Here is a 20,828-nt window from a genome sequence, read left to right as displayed (position 1 = left end):
GTGTTCTACTTTGCTCGAGATCAGCCACAACCGATTCTACCTTACCGCCCCCATCACATGATCTACAATGAGTCTGCACACCCGATTAAACAGACGCCATGCTGTGTCTCACCTTCAGAACGTAAGATAATCGATGAACAGGTCCGTGATATGATCCAAGGTGGAATTATTCAGGAAACATCTAGCCCGTGGGCCGCCTCTGTAACTCTCGCGAAAAAGAAAGATGACACATGGCGATTTTGTGTTGACTATCGCCGCCTCTTACTGTCTCTAAGAAGGATGTGTACCCGCTTCCGCGCGTTGATGATGTCATTGACTGCCTCTCGCAACTACTATTTGCGATGACACCTTTGACGACTATCTTGCCGCAGTTTCCACACAAGTTCCGGATCTTGCCACATTCCAGCGAGAACGAAGAAAAGATCAAGATTTCGTACCACTTTTTGAAAAATCTTATTATCCGGCATCTGCGAAACATTTCTGTATTCGCGATGGTTTGCTCTACCAAAAACTTACTTGTCTGGCGACGCGCTTTCTGCTCGTCGTTCCGGCTAGCCTCTAGACCTCTGTGCACGATGAGGTTACAGCTGTGCATATGGGGTTTTTCCAGGACCCTTACCCGCATTAAGGAACGTTTCTACTGGCCAAATATTCGTTGAACGACTCAGCGTTACGTCAACTCCTGTGTGCAGTGCCGTTCAATCTTCTCACGACTTCTCCGCCGGGCTGCTTACATCCAGTGACACCACCGACCACACTATATGAGCAAGTGGGTATTGACCTCATAGGCCCGTTTCCCCGCTCGTACAAAGGTAGTCGCTGCGTCATCATATGCGTTGACGGTCTCACGCATTACTGTAAAACTGCCGCCATCCCTTCCTCCACCGCCGTTGACATCTTTCTTCTTCACGCTGTCGTCCTACATCATTGGCCTCCTTGTGTCATCATCATTGACCGTGGCCGTCAGTTTACGGCAGATGTGGAACAGCTTCTGCACTTTTGTATTTGCCAATTGCGTCACTCTACACCATACCATGCCCGGACAAATGGCCTCGTTGAACGTACAAACCGGACACTGATGAACATGCTTACGATGTATGTTGACTCTCAGCGAAAGATCTGGGATGACGGGCTTCCCTTAATTACATGTGCCTATGACACCTCCAAGCATGAAACAACTGCATATAGTCCATTTTTCCTCCTCTACGCCCAGCCGCCTCGACGTTCTTTAGACACCATTTTGCCGTTCTCTCTCGACAAGGAGCCTTGTTTCGAGCACCCTCTGCCGCGCTGAAGAGGCTCGTCGGGTCGCCCGATTACTTATGCACTTATGGCTACTTGTCTACTTATGCGCCTGTTACAACCAATTTTGTTTACATTACTGCCCTCCCCTTATGTAATGCCTGAAAAAGCATTTAGGGATTATAAATAAATAAACGAGCAGGTATAGTGATGCTAGTACACTAATGATGATGGAATGATATATGCAATCACAGAAATGTACCGAAGTTTTTACCGCAATAAAAAGGACGGCAGGTATAGTTCAGCGACATTTTCTGAATTTCACGAAAAAGTGGTCGTAATTGGTGACTCTGCATAGTCCTGCAATCTAGCCTAAAATATAGAGCGTCAGCAGTAAGACTGCGTCTATATTTCAAAATAAATTATTTCTTTAATTTCAATCATTTGAATGAGCGCACTTGAATAAGGCAAACTGAATAAATACAAAGCACCTAGCTGCCACCTACCACGGTTGGAAGATGGCCAAACGGAGAAAAAGAAACCCTCTTTTCCGGTTGTGGACACAGGAGGATTATTTTGCTTTTGCAGGCGCAGCCCAACGCCACAGTGGTACAAGTGTGGAAGCGGTACAACTGGCCCGAATTGGCCTCTTCATTGACCCGCCGTGGATACGAGCTGATAGTGTCCGGCTTCTGGTACCTCGACCATTTTAGACATGACGAGGACTGGACGCACTACTACTCTTTCGACCCCACGGATTTCTCTGGTGAGCCGACACACTTCGTGATGTCGCTTCTGGGCTGTCATTTGCCTCACTTATAGCCCATGCGTGTTGACAGCAACCACATCAGCGATGTATGTAATCATAAGATATATGTTCATTTTACATAAAATTCATGTAATCACATGATATTGTCACGTGGTGGTGACCAGGGTCGATGACACAAATGAAGACATAGGCTTGATGGTACGGAAATTTACTCTTTATTGGGCTGACTTGCGCCCGCAAAAAAACTAAGCAACTCGGCAGCGGCGATAGCAACAAACGTGCTCGTCGGTGGTCGGACAAAGAATGCCTGTCACACTCGTCAACGCTCAAATTAAAGGCTGCACAGAACAATCTAGATAACGTCGCAAACAGCTACCAGCACGGCCTGGAACATTGTGGAAAGCCACCCGAGTGGCCTGAACCTTCGAGACAGATCTCGGTGCATCTTGCGCTACAACAAAACTGATAAAGGTGTGACTCGTGACATCGAGCATTAACAAACAAAGATTACGGAACTGATACGCGGTGCAGAATCAGAGTGATAAACCTGTATGCCGGCGGCTGTTAAAAAACAACAAATACTGTTTTGAAGGTTTCGCGGCATTACTCCCCCCTTAAAAAAAACATCGCCTCGATGTTCCAAAACAAACTTAAACATAAACACTGCAAAGTTTAAACACCACAGATTCTTTAACGCGCGTAATATGGCTTCAGTCCTACATGTACAATTTCTGGCCGTGCGCGTCGCCGTTGTGATGCTGACGTTCCGTCGGGAATGACTTCATAGTCCAGTGGTACGACGCGGCGAATGATTTTGTACGGCCCAAAGTATCAACGCAACAACTTTTCACTTAATCCGCGACGGCGAATTGGTGTCCAAACCCACACTTGGTCTCCTGGATTGTACTCTGCGTGGCGTCGTCGTAAATTGTATCGTCGGCTGTCGGTGCGCTGTTGGTCTTTGATACGCAGCCATGCGAGTCGTCGGGCTTCCTCTGCACGCTGCAGGTAGGCGGCGACGTCAAGGTTGTCCTCGCTGGTTACGTGCGGCAGCATTGCGTCAAGCGTCGTCGTGGGCTCCCTGCCGTTCACAAGCTTAAACGGGGTCGCTCTGGTCGCCTCCTGGACTGCCGTGTTATACGCGAAGATCACGTACTGCAAGATGGCGTCCCAGGTCTTGTGTTCAGCATCGACGTACATGGCGATCATGTCCGCGATAGTTTTATTCAAGCGCTCCGTATGACCATTGGTCTGGGGATGGTACGCAGTTGTTCGTCGATGGCTTGTATGACAGTATTTCCAGGATGGCTTGCGTCAACTCTGCCGTAAACGCCGTTCCCCTGTTCGTGATGAGCAGTTCTGGGGCGCCATGTCGCAAGAGAATTTGTTCGACAAAAAATTTGGCGACTTCTGCCGCGGTATCATTTGGTAGTGCTCTTGCTTCGGCGTAACGGGTAAGGGAGTCAGTGGCCACGATGATCCACTTATTACCCATAGACGAAGATGGAAAGGGGCCAAGGAGATACATCCGAATTTGTTGAAAGGACAGGATTGGGGGCGGAATCGGGTTTAGTAGTCCTGCTGGTCTGGTCGGCGGCGTCTTGCGTCGTTGGCGCTCACGACACGTCTTCACGTAGTGGGCAACTTCGGCAGGCAGTCGCGGCCAGTAATACTCCTGGATTCGACGCAACGTACGCGCAAATCCGAGATGGCCTGCTGTGGGCTCATCGTGCAACGCCTGCAGAATTTCCTGCCGGAGGTTTTTAGGCACTACAAGAAGCTGCGCGGTCTTGTTGGGTGCGAAGTTCTTCTTCACGAGGAGGCCATTGCTTGACGCGAACGATGATAAATGTCGCCTCAACACACTAGGAGGGGAAGTGGTCTTTCCTTCTAAGTAATCGGCTAGCATTTTCAGCTCAGGGTCCGACCGCTGTTGCTCTGCGAAACTGCTGGCGCTTACCGGTCCCAAAAAGGCGTCGTCGTCATCGTCCTTCGGGGGAGCGTCGACGGGAGCGCGTGATAAGCAGTCTGCGTCGGAATGCTTGCGGCCCGGCTTATAGACTACAGTCAAGTGAAATTCTTGAAGTCGTAGGCTCCATCTGGCAAGGCGGCCGGAGGGATCTTTCAAATTAGCCAGCCAGCAGAGCGCGTGATGGTCGCTTACAACCTTGAATGGTCGGCCGTATAGGTATGGACGAAACTTATAAGTAGCCCAGATGATCGCAAGGCACTCCTTCTCGGTCATCGAGTAATTGACTTCGGCTTTTGTGAGGGACCTGCTAGCGTTGGCGATTACTCTCTCCTGTCCGGCACGCTTCTGGACGAGAATGGCTCCTAGGCCCACACTGCTCGCGTCGGTGTGAATTTCGGTCTCGGCGTTTTCATCAAAGTGGCCAAGTACAGGAGGGCATTGCAGGCGGCGCTTAAGTTCGTTGAAGGCTTCTCCTTGCAGCGCTTCCCATTTAAAAGTACGTCAGCCTTTGTAAGCTGCATCAACGGTTCGGAGATCCGCGAAAAGTTTCTGACAAATAGTCGATGATAAGCGCACAGCCCAAGAATCGGCGCACAGCTTTCTTGTCGGCAGGCGGTGGGAATTGTGCGATTGCAGCTGTTTTCTCCGGGTCTGGGCGAATACCGTCCTTGCTAACAATGTGACCTAGGAACCGGAGTTCTTCGTAGGCAAAGTGACACTTCTCTGCTTTTAGCGTTAATCCCGATGACTTGATGGCTTCCAGCACTGTCTGTAGTCGCTTTAGGTGGTCTTCAAAGTTTGAGGAGAAGACAACAACGTCGTCCAAATATACCAAACAAATTTGCCACTTCAAGCCTGCCAGGACTGTGTCCATTACTCGTTGAAACGTGGCTGGTGCGGACCAGAGGCCAAATGGCATCACCTTGAACTCAAAAAGAGGTGTGATGAATGCGGTCTTCTCGCGATCTCTTTCGTCGACCTCAATTTGCCAATATCCGCTTTTCAGGTCCATCGATGAGAAGTACCTTGCATTGCAGAGCCGGTCGAGAGTGTCGTCGATGCGGGGAAGCGGGTAGACATCCTTCTTCGTTATGCTATTCAAGCGGCGGTAATCAACGCAGAAGCGAAGTGTGCTCTCTTTCTTCTTCACCAAAACGACTGGTGCCGCCCAGGGGCTGTTCGATGGCTGGATTACGTCATCACGCAGCATTTTATCAACTTGGTCGCGAATGGCCTGGCGTTTTCGCGGCGATACTCGATAAGGGCTTTGGCGCAGAGGTCGGGCGTGTTCGTCCGTTAATATGCGCTGCTTGGCCAGTGGTGTTTGTCGTACCTTCGATGATGACGAGGAGCACTCCCCGTAGCTTCGAAGCAGACTGAGAATCCGGTCTTTTCTGCTTTGGGTCAATGCCGGGTTTATGTCAAATGTGGGCTGACGGAATAGGTCCGGTGCGTCTTCCAGCGTTTGGTCGTAGAGGGCGAATACATCTTTGAGGTCCGCTAATTCGTCGAGAAAGGCGATCGTCGTGCCCTTATTGAGATGCCGGTATTCTTCGGAGAAATTTGTTACCAGCACCTGAGCTTGACCTCTCCGAAATTTCGCGATGCCTCTTGCGATGCCGACACCTCGTTCTAAGAGCAATTGGATATTTCCTTCGACAATGCCTTCAGCGGTTTCGATGTTTGCGTTACCTACGCAGACTGCGATGCTTGACCGGTGCGGGACGGTCAATTCTTCATCAAGGACGTTTAGAGCGATGTGTTGCGTCGACGTCGTCGTAGCAGGAATGGCTTTGTCTGCAGAGAGCTTGATGAGCTTGAATCGCAGGTCAATGATAGCCCCATGTTCATTTAGAAAATCCATGCCTAAAATCACGTCGCGGGAGCACTGGTGCAAGACCACAAAGCTGGTTGGGTAAGTACGCCCATTTACGGTTATTCTTGCAGTGCATCGTCCCGATGGAGTAACCAGGTTGCCACCTGCGGTGCGAATCAGCGGGCCATCCCTAGCGGTGGTAACTTTTCTGAGCTGACAGGCTAACGGTCCACTGATGACTGAATAGTCAGCTCCGGTGTCTACTAGGGCAGTGACTCTACGGCCGTCGACATCAACTTCAAGGTCACTTGTTCGCGTCCTCGTATTTCATGTGGGCCTTGGTGTCCGATCTCGGCTCCGTCGTTTCTTCAGGTCATGGGCGGGGCATGCCGTTGTTACTTCGCTGCGCGGCGGTGTCGGCTTGCACTCTGGTCGTGTTGTCGTTGATGTCGTCGTGTGGAGCGGCAATGAAATAGCTGCGTCGTTGTTAGTGTTCGTCCGTGGCGGAGGATCTTCGTCTTTTCGCCATCGAGCAACCTCACCTCCAAAGGTTGCTGCCTTCAGTTTCCCCTGCGCGGGCTTGGGGACCTTCCGCGCATACTCTCATCATAGTTATGGCCTGGCGACGCAAAGCGGGAATTGTACGGCGATGGGGAGCGCGATATACGCCTTGGCGACGAGTGCCCTCCGCTGCGCAGGAAGTCGTTGATTTCCTGTTGTCGCTCGCCAGGACGGGTACGTGGGGCGTCGACAGCAAAACCACGGAGGCAGATCCGCCTGTACGGGCAGTGGCGGAGGATGTGTTCTGCCTCACCACAATGGAAGCAGAGCGGTCGGTTGTTTGCTGTCCTCCAGGCGTCGCACTTTCTGGGGCTTGGGGGTCGTTGGTAGGCTTGGCGGGCGGGGGCCAAGGGGCGGTTTTCAGGAACAGGGAGGCAACGGTGAGAGCTCGGAAAGGGGCGCAGGGCGACGTAATGCACCAGCGTAGTTCATCGCTGTTGCCTCTTGTGTTGGAACAGTCGCAGCCGTCGCTTGAGGTACGCCCAGCGCCTGCTGGACTTCTTCACGGACGACGTCCGCAAGCGTTGCCACCTGGGGTTGTTGCGAGGATGGCGTCACTCGGCGGAGCTCCTCTCGTACGATCTCCCGGATGAGGTCCCGAAGGTTCTCTCCACCTGTAGATGCGCTGGGGTAGTGGCTTGAGTAGTCCGGTTGAAGTGGTCGCTCGTAGTGGCGCATCCGGATGGCCAGCGTCTTCTCGATAATAGACGCCTCCGTTTCAAATTCCGCCACGGTTTCTGGCGGATTTCGGACAAGACTTGCAAAAAGCGATTCTTTAACGCCCCGCATTAAAAATTTGACTCTTTCACCTTCGGTCATGTTAGGGTCGGCGCGGCGAAAGAGGCGCTTCATCTTCTCAATGTAAGCCAGGACAGGCTCGTTAGGAAGTTGAAGCCTTGACTGAAGGAGGGCCTGGGCTCTTTCCTTTCGGACGACGCTTGAAAAGGCAGTCAAAAACGCTTCCTTGAAAATCTTCCAATCCTTCATAGCTGCCTCATGATTTTCGAACCAAACTCGGGCATGTCCTTGAGTAGACCTGCCTGAGTTTCGCAGCGTCGTTCCAGCCGTTGAATTCTGCCACACGGTCGAAAAGGTCCATCCAGTCTCCAGCATCTTCATCCGGTCGTCCATGGAAGCAGGAGGACTCACGGGCTTGGAGGAAAACAACCGGTGCTGTAGGCTGGGCCATTTTCAGCGTCGATGCCTTCCGAGATCGAATGGGGTCAGGCAGCAGACCGTGTTCGGGTTGTAGGCCTTGAATTCGGCGGCTGGCTCGGTGACATGTAGACTGGTCTTCCAGGGCGACAGGAACACGTCTTGGGTCTTCGCTTGAAGGATCAAAGGCAGCACCTTCACCAGATGTCACGTGGTGGTGACCAGGGTCGATGACACAAAGGAAGACACAGGCTTGATGGTACGGAAATTAACTCTTTATTGGGCTGACTTGCGTCCGCAAAAGAACTAAGCAACCCGGCGGCGGCGATAGCAACAAACGTGCTCGTCGGTGGTCGGACAAAGAATGCCCGTCACACTCGTCAACGCTCAATTTAAAGGCTGCACAGAACATTCTAGATAACGTTGCAAACAGCTACCAGCACGGGCTGGAACATTGTGGAAAGTCACCCGAGTGGCCGGAATCTTCGAGATAGATCTCGGTGCATCTTGCGCTACAACGAAACTGATAAAGGTGTGACTCGCGACATCGAGCATTAACAGACAAAGATTACGGAACTGATACGCGGTCCAGAATCAGAGTGATAAGGCTGTATGCCGGCGGCGGTTAAAAAACAACAAATACAGTTTTGAAGGTTTCGCGGCAATATTGACGAGACAACCGCTAGCCCAACCGGGAGAGCCAGAAACCACACATGTTCGTTTTCTCCTTTTTCCCACCTCCCACTTGTGGGCATTGAGCAAAATTTAAAACCATCCCTTAAAACGGCTAGCCCGAGGGTAAACAGTTAAGAAAGCTTGCTTTCCCTGTCGCATGCTATATCAACCTACCTGTAGAGCTTTCGCTAAATAGAGGCAGGATGCGGGCGTCAGAGGCTAATGGAAAAACCGACACACATCAAATTCATGGCAAGACTGAAGAATCAATCGCCTGTGAACCAGTTGATAAACCCCCGCCTAATCACGTGGTCAGTGCAACCTAAAGAGCTCCAGGTGGTGAACGGGGGTTGGTCATCGGTCAAAAATTCTTTCAGTTTCTTTGCACACCTTATGTTTACAGTAAAATGCAGATGTAAAATTGTTGGACATAAAAAAAAAGATTATTTACGCCCGCCTGTCGGGAGCTGCACGCGCAATCACCGCAGTGAACTTTGAAGCGGTTTAATTATTATCATCATTCCCAGCCTTGCAACCTCTACTGCAGAACAAATGGTCAAGACGGCAGTGGTTACTTAAAGCAACGTTGCTCTTAAAGCTAACTGCATGATTGAAAATGCGCCTAAAAATATACAGTGCAAAGACAAGTTTCGGCGCTAACCGGCAGCTGAACTTTTATTCCGAAAAGAAAGCTTGAATTGAAACAACCCAACGAGGCAAGCAGCAACCATGAAAAGTATGTATTGTCAACTTACAGTTCTTGGTCTAGGGCTTGTAGATGAATACCGAGAGGCGATGCTAAAAATTTAAATTTCTTACCCGTCAGTCCTACCGAAGTTTGGTTTGATACACCGTCTTTTGTTTATGAGAGTTCAGAAGATTTCTGTCAGTTGACGGACGATGGTTGAAAAGAATCGTCGCCCTGCCAAATAATAATGTGCACACTTTCTATTTTTATTGTTGGTACCGCACATAAGGCAATGTTTCGGCAGATTATTAAGCGAATCTACTCCTGGTCGTCTTTTGTGCCCCCCTAGTCCCTCATTCGTTGTGCGGCCACATTGGCCCCAATATAAAGTAGCACATGACGACGGCCACCTGTAAATTATACGCGACACCAGGAAAAAGAAACGGGGCCTTCTCGTTGATGGTACTCTCGTCTCTTTTTTTTTTTTCATTTTTCTGGCATCATTTTCTGCCGGCTACGCACTTGAAAACAAATAGTATGATTCCGAAAACTTAGCAGTTTCCTCTTTTGTCTAAATCTAAGGCCGAACAAAACGAACTTCCACGTGACATGCCCTCTTTGGCAAATGAGTGCTCTTATATGCAAGCTCGGAAACCTTCTTTTTTTTTGCCTACTTACCTATTCTGTTATTCAGAAACAACGTGTCTTTATTCTTGCTCACTCTGGGTACACGCCATTTTTATTTTACTGTGTCACTATGGTTGTTTTGATGGAGGTGAAACAGAGAGGTATCCGTATGCTTGGCGATGTCAGTGCATAGTGAAGATCCCCAAGAAGTCGAATTATTTTGTTGTCCTCAACTACGGCTCTTCTTTCTCTCGTTCCGCTTTCACTCCCATTCTCCTCCCTTCTCTCAGGGCACATAAAACAGGTATGATAGGTATTATTATTATTATTATTATTATTATTATTATTATTATTATTATTATTATTATTATTATTATTATTATTATTATTATTATTATTATTATTATTATTATTATTATTATTATATTCAACCATGCACTTGTAATACTACTGGTTTGACTACCAAGAACACTATTGGAAAAAAATTTGTTTGCCCCAATTATGGCACACACGGTCACCTACTCGTTCGTTTCTAATTCATTATGAATTTGTTTTTGTTTTCTTAGGGGGGGGGGGGTAACGTCCCAAAGAGACTGGCTATGGGAGACGCCGTAGTAGAGGCCTCCGGAAATTTCGACCCCTTGGGATTCTTTAACGTGCACTAACATCGCACAGCACACGGGCGCCTTGCTTTTCGCCTCCATCGAAAAGCGGCCGCCGAGGACAGGATTCGAACCCGCGTCCTTGGAAATAGTAGTCGAGCGCCGTAACCACTGCGCCATCCCGGCATTCAAAGACTGGCTAGCTTGCTCCATTGATAATACGGCATGGTCTTACGTGATCTAATTAGGATAAAAATAAATAGAACTTTAATTATACCATTGTTTAACACCACCCCTGGATACGCCACTCACTACTCGTTTAGTACAACCACTGTCATTTCCGGCTCTACAGTAAGGAAATGTGCACATGACTCTAACACCTCTTCGTTTCTGGGCTACAGCTTTTTGATGGTAAAAGATAGCTAAATAATAGCTAAAGGAGCGAAGCTGTTCATAAAAGATTAGAGGGGTTCAACACCGCTGAACCGAATGTGGAGCGAAAGCTTTGGCTGCGGATGACCGAGCGTTGCATCGAACACAACCAGCTTTCTGTTGAACGCATCAAAGTTCACCGGCGTTCTAGGCAGAATTCGTGAGCATGCGATGCCGACAGACGCTTTCCTGCTCCACTCGGTCAGCTCTCCATGGCGGCGCGGGAATGCGCAGTGTGAAAAGTGAGCCTTTCCTCCTCTCCGCGACGGCGCGCGCAACTGCTGGTGTGCCGCTACCTTCCTCTTCCTCCTTGTAGCGAGCGCAGCTAGAGCACTACAGCGCTGCCAGTGGCGAAAAACCGGTCTTGGCGCATGCGCCCTGCCGCTCTTTTTTAGGAACTGCGAAATGCGCGAAGTGTAGCGTAGTGTAGCTTTCGCTACAAAGATAGTTGCGCTAGAGTGAAATCGTGAGCGCAGTGTCGTGCTGAGGGACCATCGCTGTTCGCAGGCACCCCGGAGCAGAAGAGCCTGGTGCTGGGTGGAGAGGCGTGCATGTGGGCGGAGTACCTGGACCGGACTAACCTGCTTGCCAACTTATGGTAAAAGAGAGATCATCCGCCCTTCCTTTTTCGTTAACATAGCATGCTTAACTTGCATCTCCAGCGACATCAATCAAACCTTGCGTGAAATCAATGTGAAGTTGGTACCAGAGGCGATGCCTTAATAGCATTTTTGCAGTCTGACCAACGCCTTACACAAAAACGTCAGGATTTTTCTCTGGCTGGTTTACTTCGTTTTTAGCAAAGCGTTGAGTTGCGCTAGTTGGTATAGATACATAATGTAAACAGCATGCAACTCGGAAATATAATCCGAGATCTTCAATGACATTTCTCAATTCCCACTCAGGTCATTAAAAATTGGTAACAATCAGCCTTATCAGTCCCAGCCTGCGAAGTGCTTTGAGCGAATCATGCCATCGCGCCATTGGAGATAGCCTCCAGGGCCAATTGTCTAGGATTAAGATTGCTAGGTATCGAGACCAAGTGATAGCGGGGCGTGTTCTCACATCGTCAGGCCGTTCCGATTGCGACAGACGTCCAGCCTTAAAGAAAAAAAATTCCTGTTTTACCGTATGTACCGTCTTTGCCAAAAAGCAACCAGGCTGTAGTATCTACTTCTCAGTCATGTGGTAGAAGATTCATACCACTTAGGATGCTCTAAATCTGTACAATGTAAAGCTGATCACCTGTCCTCACTTCTTAACTAGTTGTGATAAGGGGGAAGCCTTATTTGCTTTATAATACAAGTGAGAAGCAAAACATGCTACCTGGTTACTTTTGGCAAAGACGGTACATCGCATCTCCCATGGCCAAAAGAATGTAGGAAGCACATCTAATGTTGGCGCTTTTCTTTTTTTTTTTTTTGAGCCTCCGTCAAGCTGTAACATGCATGCTCGCTATTGAAAGACGCAAATAGGCCAAGAAGAAACAGCGTTGGCGCCGCGCACAGGAGTAAGATTGTGGCATGTGGAACAGGTCAAGTGTATAGTGTTCCCTTTTCCTGCCAAACCCGTTACATTGGTCAGACCGGGTGTTGCCTGAACAAACGTTTACAAGAACACAGGAATAATATACACAATGCATGGGAATGATATATCGTATCTGGTTAAGCATTGTCTGTGGTGTGAGGTAATGAAAAAGAAAAATGGATCGCATTGTTTAATCACCAGGTGTACTATACATCCACAGAGACCAGACGACATGGGAAGTCGTTGAGGTTTTTCATTACGCAGCGGACCAACAGAATTGCGTCAGCAAACTGACTGTTTTCCTTTGCAATAGGAAAATTGCTAATAGGATTAGGATTATTTTTTAGAGTGCTTGAGGGTATTATGCGCATATCTGGGAGCTTTTTAGTTTTGTGTTTATATGTTATTTGTGTTTTTCATTCATCTGTTTGTTCCTTTATATATGAAGGCTTTAGCGAATAACTCTTGTGACGAATGAGCGCTCGTCCTGTGTACCTTTCTCTTGTCCCTTGTTTTTTTCGCTGTTTACGCAATGAGCTCACTGTATCCTACCTTCCCGAACACCTACCGATCCTAGAAGGTACAAGGTTAGGCCTAGAGTATGATACAGATTTTATTTTACTCTCCCCGCTCGCAGACTCCTACCACTTCCTGCCGTCCACTTCCTGCTGTTCCCCTTGCTATTGTAGGCATTTTTTATTTGTGAATGTATTCCTAATCCTATTAGCAACCCATTCTGCTAACACAGCCCTGTCTTAGAGATAGATCAATCTCTAATGAAGCCTACTACATTACAGCTTCTTAGCGTGAAGAGGTCAGCAATTTTTGAACGTACGGAGGCCAAGCTAAGAAAACATTGGCTGGAAAAGAATCATTTATTTTGGTACTAGATTTCCGACTGTCCGAAAACGGGGCACCGGTAGTCTATACGTTTTCACACCTTAGCGAACGGAAGGTGCATAACCACCTTTTTCTTTTCCATGTTCAGGCCGAGGGGTTCGGCTGTGGCGGAGCGCCTGTGGAGCAGCGCCGACTTGCAGAGCACCGAACAAGCTGCCGGGAGACTGAACGCGCACCGCTGTCGCATGCTTAGGTCAGTTGGCCGCACTCCTATTCCGTCTTTGCCACGAGAACTTGCTTGGCACAAGTCGTCTATGCTTGTTGAACTTATAAAAGGTGGTGCGGCAGACTGAAATAAGTGATACGAATTGTGAAAACATCAAACAATAGCCAATAATTTCAAGTAAATGCAATACCAAGTTTAAAAATGAGCCTTTCTCGTTACACCAGCGTACTATTTCACACGATTCGCATGATTACGGTTGTTTGCCATTACTGACATTGCTTTGCTGAAATCGCCACCATTCATTAGATGAAAAGATGGCTGCAGAATAGCTGACAGTCGTATACAGGCGACTAATATTAACTAGTCAGGGCGGGTAATTATATTTTAATGGTTAGTTTTCTAACTATTACAAGCAAGCTTCTGGACAAACTGGCCGTTTCTAGCTCTATTCTGATGTCAGAAGCTCGCGTTGCACTGAAGTGACACCCGGCAGGAATCTGCATCTGCCGCGTATCTGTTATCATGTCACATTTTCGTCCCCACCTCAACATTAGCAGGCAACTGCGGCGAGCAGCACAATGTTGGTATAAGGGCAGAGCAGAAAGAGACACGTTGAGCTTACACCACGGTGTGACCTCACTCACAGCGCACGGCTGGCCCACGTTTTATTCTGGAACGAGCACACAGCTCGTTCGGTCAAGAACCTGCATACATGTGAACCGATTTATAGAAACGTAAGGCGCAGCAACTTTTGCACTTCGCCGTGGACTTTCCTGACTACCATCTCTTCGTCGGACGCCACCAAAATTATACCTGACGCTGATACAGCTATTCTAAATTTTAGCCCTGAACGCATCTCTCTGCAAGCCAGCGCCATACTCAAGCGCTGAACCCCAACCTGAAACGTAAAGCTCATCTGGGCGCCAGCCCATGCGGACTACCCGGAAACGAAGAAGCACACGCCCTCGCCCGTGATCTTACCCTCCGGGCGGGTGAGCACCCAGTAACCTCCGTTGATGGGCAGTGTCTGCTTAACTTCAGAGACATTCTTGGATACTATCGCTCCAATAGACAGATGTACGCACCTCCTCACCCATCGCTATCCAACATGCAATCATCTTTCTGGCGGCGGCTACAAACTCGTACACTCCCATACCGAATATTCATGCACGGACGCTTCCCCGACCTTTTCTCCGCCTCCTGCTGAATATGCGGCAAGCCGGCCGATTTCCTTCATGTACTATATACTCACCTGTTCCATATACCCATATCCTCCCTCCCCAGAGGGGGCACTCGTTTGCTGACTCATGTCGAGCTCATCGCTACAAAATCAGCGACTCACGATCATCAGTGGAACAGAGGCTGGCCCTCCAGGGGCTGGCACATAAATAAATAATAAGAAAATAACGTACCGACGTGTGAACATTCAAGCTTGAAGACAATTAGGGTTACTTCGGTCGATGATTGGCCTTCGTCGGTGGCGAGAAGTATTTAGGAAACAAGTCAGGCGTACAAACATGCCTATTCTATTCAATGCACTATTTCCTTCGCTACTGAAGCCGCCCTTGCGACCACCGCCGGCCTAAGCATGTCGCAGCCGTACATCGCAGTTCTCAGCAGGCGACGCTCAGTCAAATTTAGTTTTCACCTGTACCTGTATAGTACAATTGCATAAAGCTTCCTTAGTTGAAGCAGGAATTCATAACAGGTGAGTGCCGCTGGTGGCATTTTGGCAGAAAATTAGTTGCCTAAGAACTTAACGCGGGAAATAAAATACTACGAGCACACATACCCGCAGACAGGCCCTCAACACTTATGCCAGTGGATTTCCTTCTTCACCTGCCGGACCTGTCTGCTTTCGCGCTGCATCGAGAATGTATTGGCGGGTGAATTGCTTTGGAATGATCTCACCTTTCCGGGTCAATGGAAGGAAGGTGATGAAGATTTTACGCTCTGAGTTATGGAGACAGATTCGCCTTTTGAATGAATTCCTGAAGGTGGGAGCCGCGGACGACAAATCGTACAGAAACTATTACTCTTCCCGATTTTGCATCGAGCATCTGTGGAATGTGTGATTCCTGCCTCTGCTAAAGAATTGAACCAAAAAGCAGCAGTGAGTTTCAGTGCGAAAAAAATATTTATAGTCATCGTTGGTAATGTACACTTATCTGCTCATGCAACGAAAGTGTTGGAACATGGGCCTAAGTTTGCTTTTCCCCTAAGATTGACACTGCAGGGAAGCTCGTCATTGTAATACATGTCGCAGCAAAAGCTGATGAAGAAGAGATGCCAGCCGAATTATGGCTGAAGGGATTGGCTGTTTGAACCGTACAAAAGGACGTGAAAGATACAATTTGAGATTTTATCGGTAATTAAAGAACTGAAGAGCAAGGAATTGAATCTATGCCTTTCGGAGAAATAAGGTGGTTTTGTTGTATTGGGTTCCATCAACTACGGAGAAAAGGCTCTGGTAGCCATGAATAACAACTTTTGTGAAGTGTGACCTAAGGACTTAAAAGCTGCTAAGAGGAAGGTTCTACGGATTCTCGAGGAACCTTATCTGAGGCAGCTTCGCCTCAAGGTTAAGGATACGAGACAACACTCCTTGTTGGTGTTCTTCAGTGCAAAGACTCACAAACCCGATATACCTTTCGGCGCAATTTTGTCAGAAGCACACACGTGGCAGATGCTAATCTCGGGATACTTGGTCAAGCATCTCAGCCAAGTACATGTGGATGATCTCTTTAGAATAAAAAAAAGCTATGAGAAGTTAATATCTGAGATGAAGGGATATAAAAACAAGTGAATATCTGGATTTTCACTTCACATTTAAGACATACTATTCTATCCCACAAGAAAGCTTGTTGAAAGAACTACCAGTAAAGATCGAGAAGCAGGGTGCTATATAGCTTTGCATAATTCAGCCGGGGTGTTTGTGGATACCTTCTTGGAGTTGACAAGTCCTGCCAACATCACGTCAGAGAAAGTTTTTTGCGCCAGACTGAGAGGCTTCTGGAGACAGGGTTTCCGGAGTATTTGCTGTGCAGCATGACAGAAAACCTTGCGCTGCTGAAAAAGCGGATAATTGCAAAAGAAGGCTTTACTCAAGGAAATAAGAGGTCCGTGGTACCATATTTTTATGGATTGACCCATAATTTGATGAAGATTGGACACAGACACGGTATCCGGGTTGTTCATACGGCACCAAACAGAGCAAAAGGCATGCGTGCGCGGGTCAACATCCAGGAGTTTAAGTCTAGATGCAAAACTGCACACCTGACAAGGTACTCCAATTGTACCCAGAGGACTGTCTATCCGATTTCCTTGTATTGTGGAAAGCAATACATTGAACAAACAAAAAGATGCAATAATGACAGAATAAGAGAGCACGCTGCGGCAATATCGCGGAAGTGGGGCACTAACCTCGCAGTGCACTGCAAAGACTGTTATATTAGCAAAGACCAAAAATGTCCAGCTGACCTTCACAATGTGAAGGTTTTGAGAAGAATTAAGAACAAGTCAGCAAGGAAAATTTTCGAAGCATGTGCAAACAGAAACTCGGGAGACCAATGCGTTAGCACGCCTTCAGTGGTATTGTTGAAAAGGAATTAGATTTTTTACGCTTACCGGCAGGACCGACAGACAAATGCAGAGTCTGCCGAACGGAGGCGGCCGGCTTCACACACATTCTGTGGAATTGCAACAAGTACCAGGAAGAAGCTAAGTTTGGGAGGATCCCGCCGCGCTTGGAAGCAGCCGCAGGGAGCGACAATCACAAGGAACAACTCTGGGCCGTCGAGCAGGTCATCAAGGCGCTGGCTCGGCAGGGAACCAGCGAGCCGGCAACGGCGAGCGGGGACCCAGGTCGCGCGGCTGGTGCCCAGAGGACGACGTAGGCCCCGGAGCACGCGTTCTACTGCAGGCCCCAAATAAACGTTTTAACAATCCAATTACCGGCAGGACGGTAAACATAAGGAAGAAGTTGGCTGCAAACGTAAAGTGAAGGGAGAAGATGATGTGCGGATTCTGATCAAAATAATCGTCAGTCCAGCGTTGTCCTTGTGTCTGTGTGTGCTTCTGTTTGTTGCCTGCTCTGCTTCCTTCTTCCAAGACACAGACACACAAATACGTAAAATCGAGTTTTTTTTATTACCAATAATGGAAATACAATGAGATGCCCATACCGTGCGTTGTCGACCATAAAGTATTTAAGCCATCAAACAGCAATCTGAAAATCCTTGTCATTTAAGCAAGCTTTTTTTTACCGTAGAAGAAAAGAATTTGAAACAGAGTATCAGATTTTCAGGTGATTTAAAACGGCTAAAAGGAGGGTTCGTGTTTCTTATGCAGGTGGCGGTGGCACGTGAGAATGCAATTCGCAAATCATGCACGTAACCGATCAGAGCCACCATAGTACGCGCGTCTGCCGTAATTTCGACTATTTCGGCTTCTCAGCGTGTACAAAATTTGCGATTCGCGCGGGCACCTTTACATTTAGGCGGCAGCGAATCACGGCCGCCAGGACAGCAATCCCGTCCTCTCGCCGCGTTTCGTTGCTCTACAAGTCATGGAATTACTCTGCACGCCAGTACTGCTTCCCAAATACTCCTACATATGGCAGAGCATAGAAAAGTGACTCTTTAATCGGGTTTCATTTGCATTTGCGTGCGTAACGATGAGTGCAGAGCATTCACTCAGACTGACAGAGCTACCAGCGTCATACATTCAGAGGCGGAAATTTCCCGCTTCGCAAGTGGTGATGTACAAAAGCAGACAGCGTCCGCCGCAAAGGCGTATAGATCTGCAGTGGTCTCGAAAACAGACCCGAAGCTAAGAAAAATGTCCCAGTAAAACGTGCTCACCAGAGCTGTCTATCTCCATTTTTATTTTATTACGATTTTCCAAGAGCTTGCCCTTCTTCCGACTCACTTTTTTTTTTTTTTTTTTTAGCGAGGGCTGCATTGGCCACATTTTTGCCATTTCGCCGTGTCTGTCCGTGCCTGACCGGTGGGTGCTGGGCCGTGCCTGTCCGAAGAGCGAAGAGAGCAGAGGTAGAAGTCGTGGGAGGCGGAAGCTGGCAGCTGACATGATAGAGCACTAACTGCACGTAGGGCTTCCTGACATTATGTTTGGCTGGAGCTGTCAACTCGGGCCTCTCCTTTGATATGGGAGGGTGATATCACAGTAAGCCTGCCAACACCCTTGCATTCACGTTATCCCTAGGCCTGGCAGGCACGTTCCTACGACCCTGTTAAAATGGAACTTCGTATGTTGGCTGGTAGTTTGCACCCTATCGAGTCATCGCGAAGGTGGGAGTGGAAGCAGAGAAAGTAGTGCCGTATTGGAGGGCCTCGGACAACAGCGCGATAGAGGCTTTCGCCTCATCGCACTTTAGGGGCCAAAAGCGCACCAGTCTCACCATTTCGCCCCGCCTGTCCGAAGAGCACGTGCCTGTCCGAAGAAGAAGAGGAAGAAGCATAGCTGTGCTTCGCTGTGTGTCATGCATGCCAAAATTAAGCAGGGAAGGATGGCATTTCATATTTTTGCACTTCGAAACTCGCGGGTGGCGCTTTTTTATTGAATATGAGTCGACGCTGGCCTCATCTAAGGCGAGTAGGCCTATACGAGCCCGTAGGATTCGTGTGTATAGAAGAAGGAGAAAAAGAATAAGTAGAAGGAGAAGGGAAGGAGGAGGGGAGGAGGAGGAAGAGGAACAAGAAGATGAAGAAGAAGAGGAAGAGTAAGAAGAAGACAGATAACTCGGTAGTTGTTTGAGGCGAACAACAGCGAGTTGCTAGGACAGAATGTTAGTTCGAACGTCGTGACGGCGGTGTGCCCAGGAGTTTGACGAAGAGACGATGTCATACCACTAGAAGTCTTCTATACCCGAATGAGAATTGCCAACGACGAGAGACAAGGGGTGCCCATACATGAAATGATTCCCATGTGGCATAAATAAAGCTCAAACCAGAGTAAACAACTATGTGCAAAAGCTATGTTTTTACTTTCAAGCCGAACCTAAGCGTAGCCATGCAGATTGCTCTTGTGTAACTCCATGTTTAACCACAAGCTAAGCCACAGCTATTTTTTTCTGTATTCTACTGCTCCTCCTTAAAGATTAAATACTCAGAAATTATTGACGAGCGCATTTTTTTTAGGAAAGCAGTTTTCATGAATGGGGTTTTATTTTGTATGTCGCAAGAGTTCACAAATAAAACATTTAGGGGACACTTCGCTGAAGCTCCGCCGTTAAGGCTTATGACGCGGTATCGTTTCACACACACGGATGATGGATGGATTTCACTTGTTTACTTTTTAAATTTTTGTCTCTTTATTTTTTTTTCGCCTTTTTTTTCGTTTTATTTCTTCTTACACGCCGACAGTTTGCAACAGCAAACATTCGCTTTCCATTCTCAGCCGTTTGACACTATTGAAGGCATGTCTCATATCTTAATTAATTCATCAATTACATAATAAAGCCTCCTAATTAGCATTATGAAGGGTTAGTTTTTCATTTTGAGCATTCTGACACCTTTCAACCGCACATTTCCGCTATTTTCTTTATTTTTCATTTCTTTAAATCATACATTAATTAATTACAATATTTTCATTATTTCGTGATCGTCTATCACAGACCAATCTATCATCAGTGACTAGAACAACAAATTACTATGACGCAATGTTTTTAGCAGCCGCCCTCGATTATTTCCGACACCGACTACGACGCCGACGCCTAGCGAAATGTACCATCTATTGCGTAATATATCGGCAGACTATCGCCCGGGACGACTGTAATATTTTACTAATTGTTGTGAAAAGCACACCCCACCACTCTTTTTTTATGGCAGCCTTAATTGCTAAGTGCGAGATGGGGATAAATTTGAAAAGCAACGGTACGCATCGAAAGATTACACCATTCCCATTATTATTATTTTTGCACAAGCATCTAACAGTATTCTGCGTTTGCTTAACAGTTAAAAGAGATATTTAAGAAAGCCAGACATGGCTGACGCAACACACACGCGCGTGTGTCTGCGCTTGTGACTACGCCCGCGTGTTCATGTGTTTGCTCTGACGTTACCCCGTTGAATGTATCTGAAATTTCGAAGCCGTCATTTTTCTTACCGCGGCCTCTGTTGTGCCTCGTGCGTCTTTTGGCTGCGCCACAAACTGCAGCACGCGCAGGTTGCAAGAGAGCGAACATGAATCCGTTTTCTTGACAGTAAACACTGACTCGTAAAATTGCTTTTTTTTTTTACTGTAATCTGAATTTTTCGCAGGCGAGGGGTCCCTGTGCACCCCCTCAACAGCATGCCATGCGAAAACGATGAAGAGCTGGACTTCCGGGAGGTCTTCGAGACAGACTGACTGGGAGCTGCACATTTAGGAACCATTAGCATAGCGCTGCCTACGTTAAGGCAACCCCGTAAAAGACAGCGCGCTTTTATTCTGCATGCTTGAATTTCTCGCGTTTACCTGCATTCCAACAGCAGCTTCAAAATGGGGCGTTGCTGTTAGTAAATGGGCGTTCAATTGGTAAAATAAAAATAAATAAAGTCACGACAGAGAATATTGCACAGCTGTAAATTCCTCCCTTTTAGGGTATTTTATGTCAGCGTGATACATGCTGGACAACTGCGTGTGACCCAGTTCTTCATTATCTCTCTCCACCACTGCCTATTTTTGTAACGTGTGC

At 47.8% G+C, this 20,828-nt stretch overlaps 1 protein-coding gene across 1 annotated transcript in view; it reads left to right on the top strand.

Annotated features, from left to right (window-relative positions):
• LOC146209325 (beta-hexosaminidase subunit beta-like) overlaps positions 1-20,607 on the top strand; it is a 41,259-nt gene extending 20,652 nt beyond the window's left edge. Inside the window, exons 9-12 of the mRNA XM_084579975.1 lie at positions 1,831-2,008; positions 11,047-11,137; positions 13,055-13,159; positions 20,413-20,607. Of these exons, the coding sequence (XP_084436101.1) occupies positions 1,831-2,008; positions 11,047-11,137; positions 13,055-13,159; positions 20,413-20,500 (462 nt within the window). The 3' untranslated portion in view covers positions 20,501-20,607. The remainder of the gene's footprint in view (positions 1-1,830; positions 2,009-11,046; positions 11,138-13,054; positions 13,160-20,412) is intronic.
• The last annotated feature ends 221 nt before the right edge of the window (positions 20,608-20,828 follow it).

The sequence above is a fragment of the Amblyomma maculatum genome, chromosome 1 (genome assembly GCF_055883805.1).
Source record: "Amblyomma maculatum isolate TAMU_Amacu chromosome 1, ASM5588380v1, whole genome shotgun sequence".
Classification (NCBI taxonomy): Eukaryota; Metazoa; Arthropoda; class Arachnida; order Ixodida; family Ixodidae; genus Amblyomma; species Amblyomma maculatum.
This window is presented reverse-complemented; position numbering and strand designations above follow the sequence as displayed.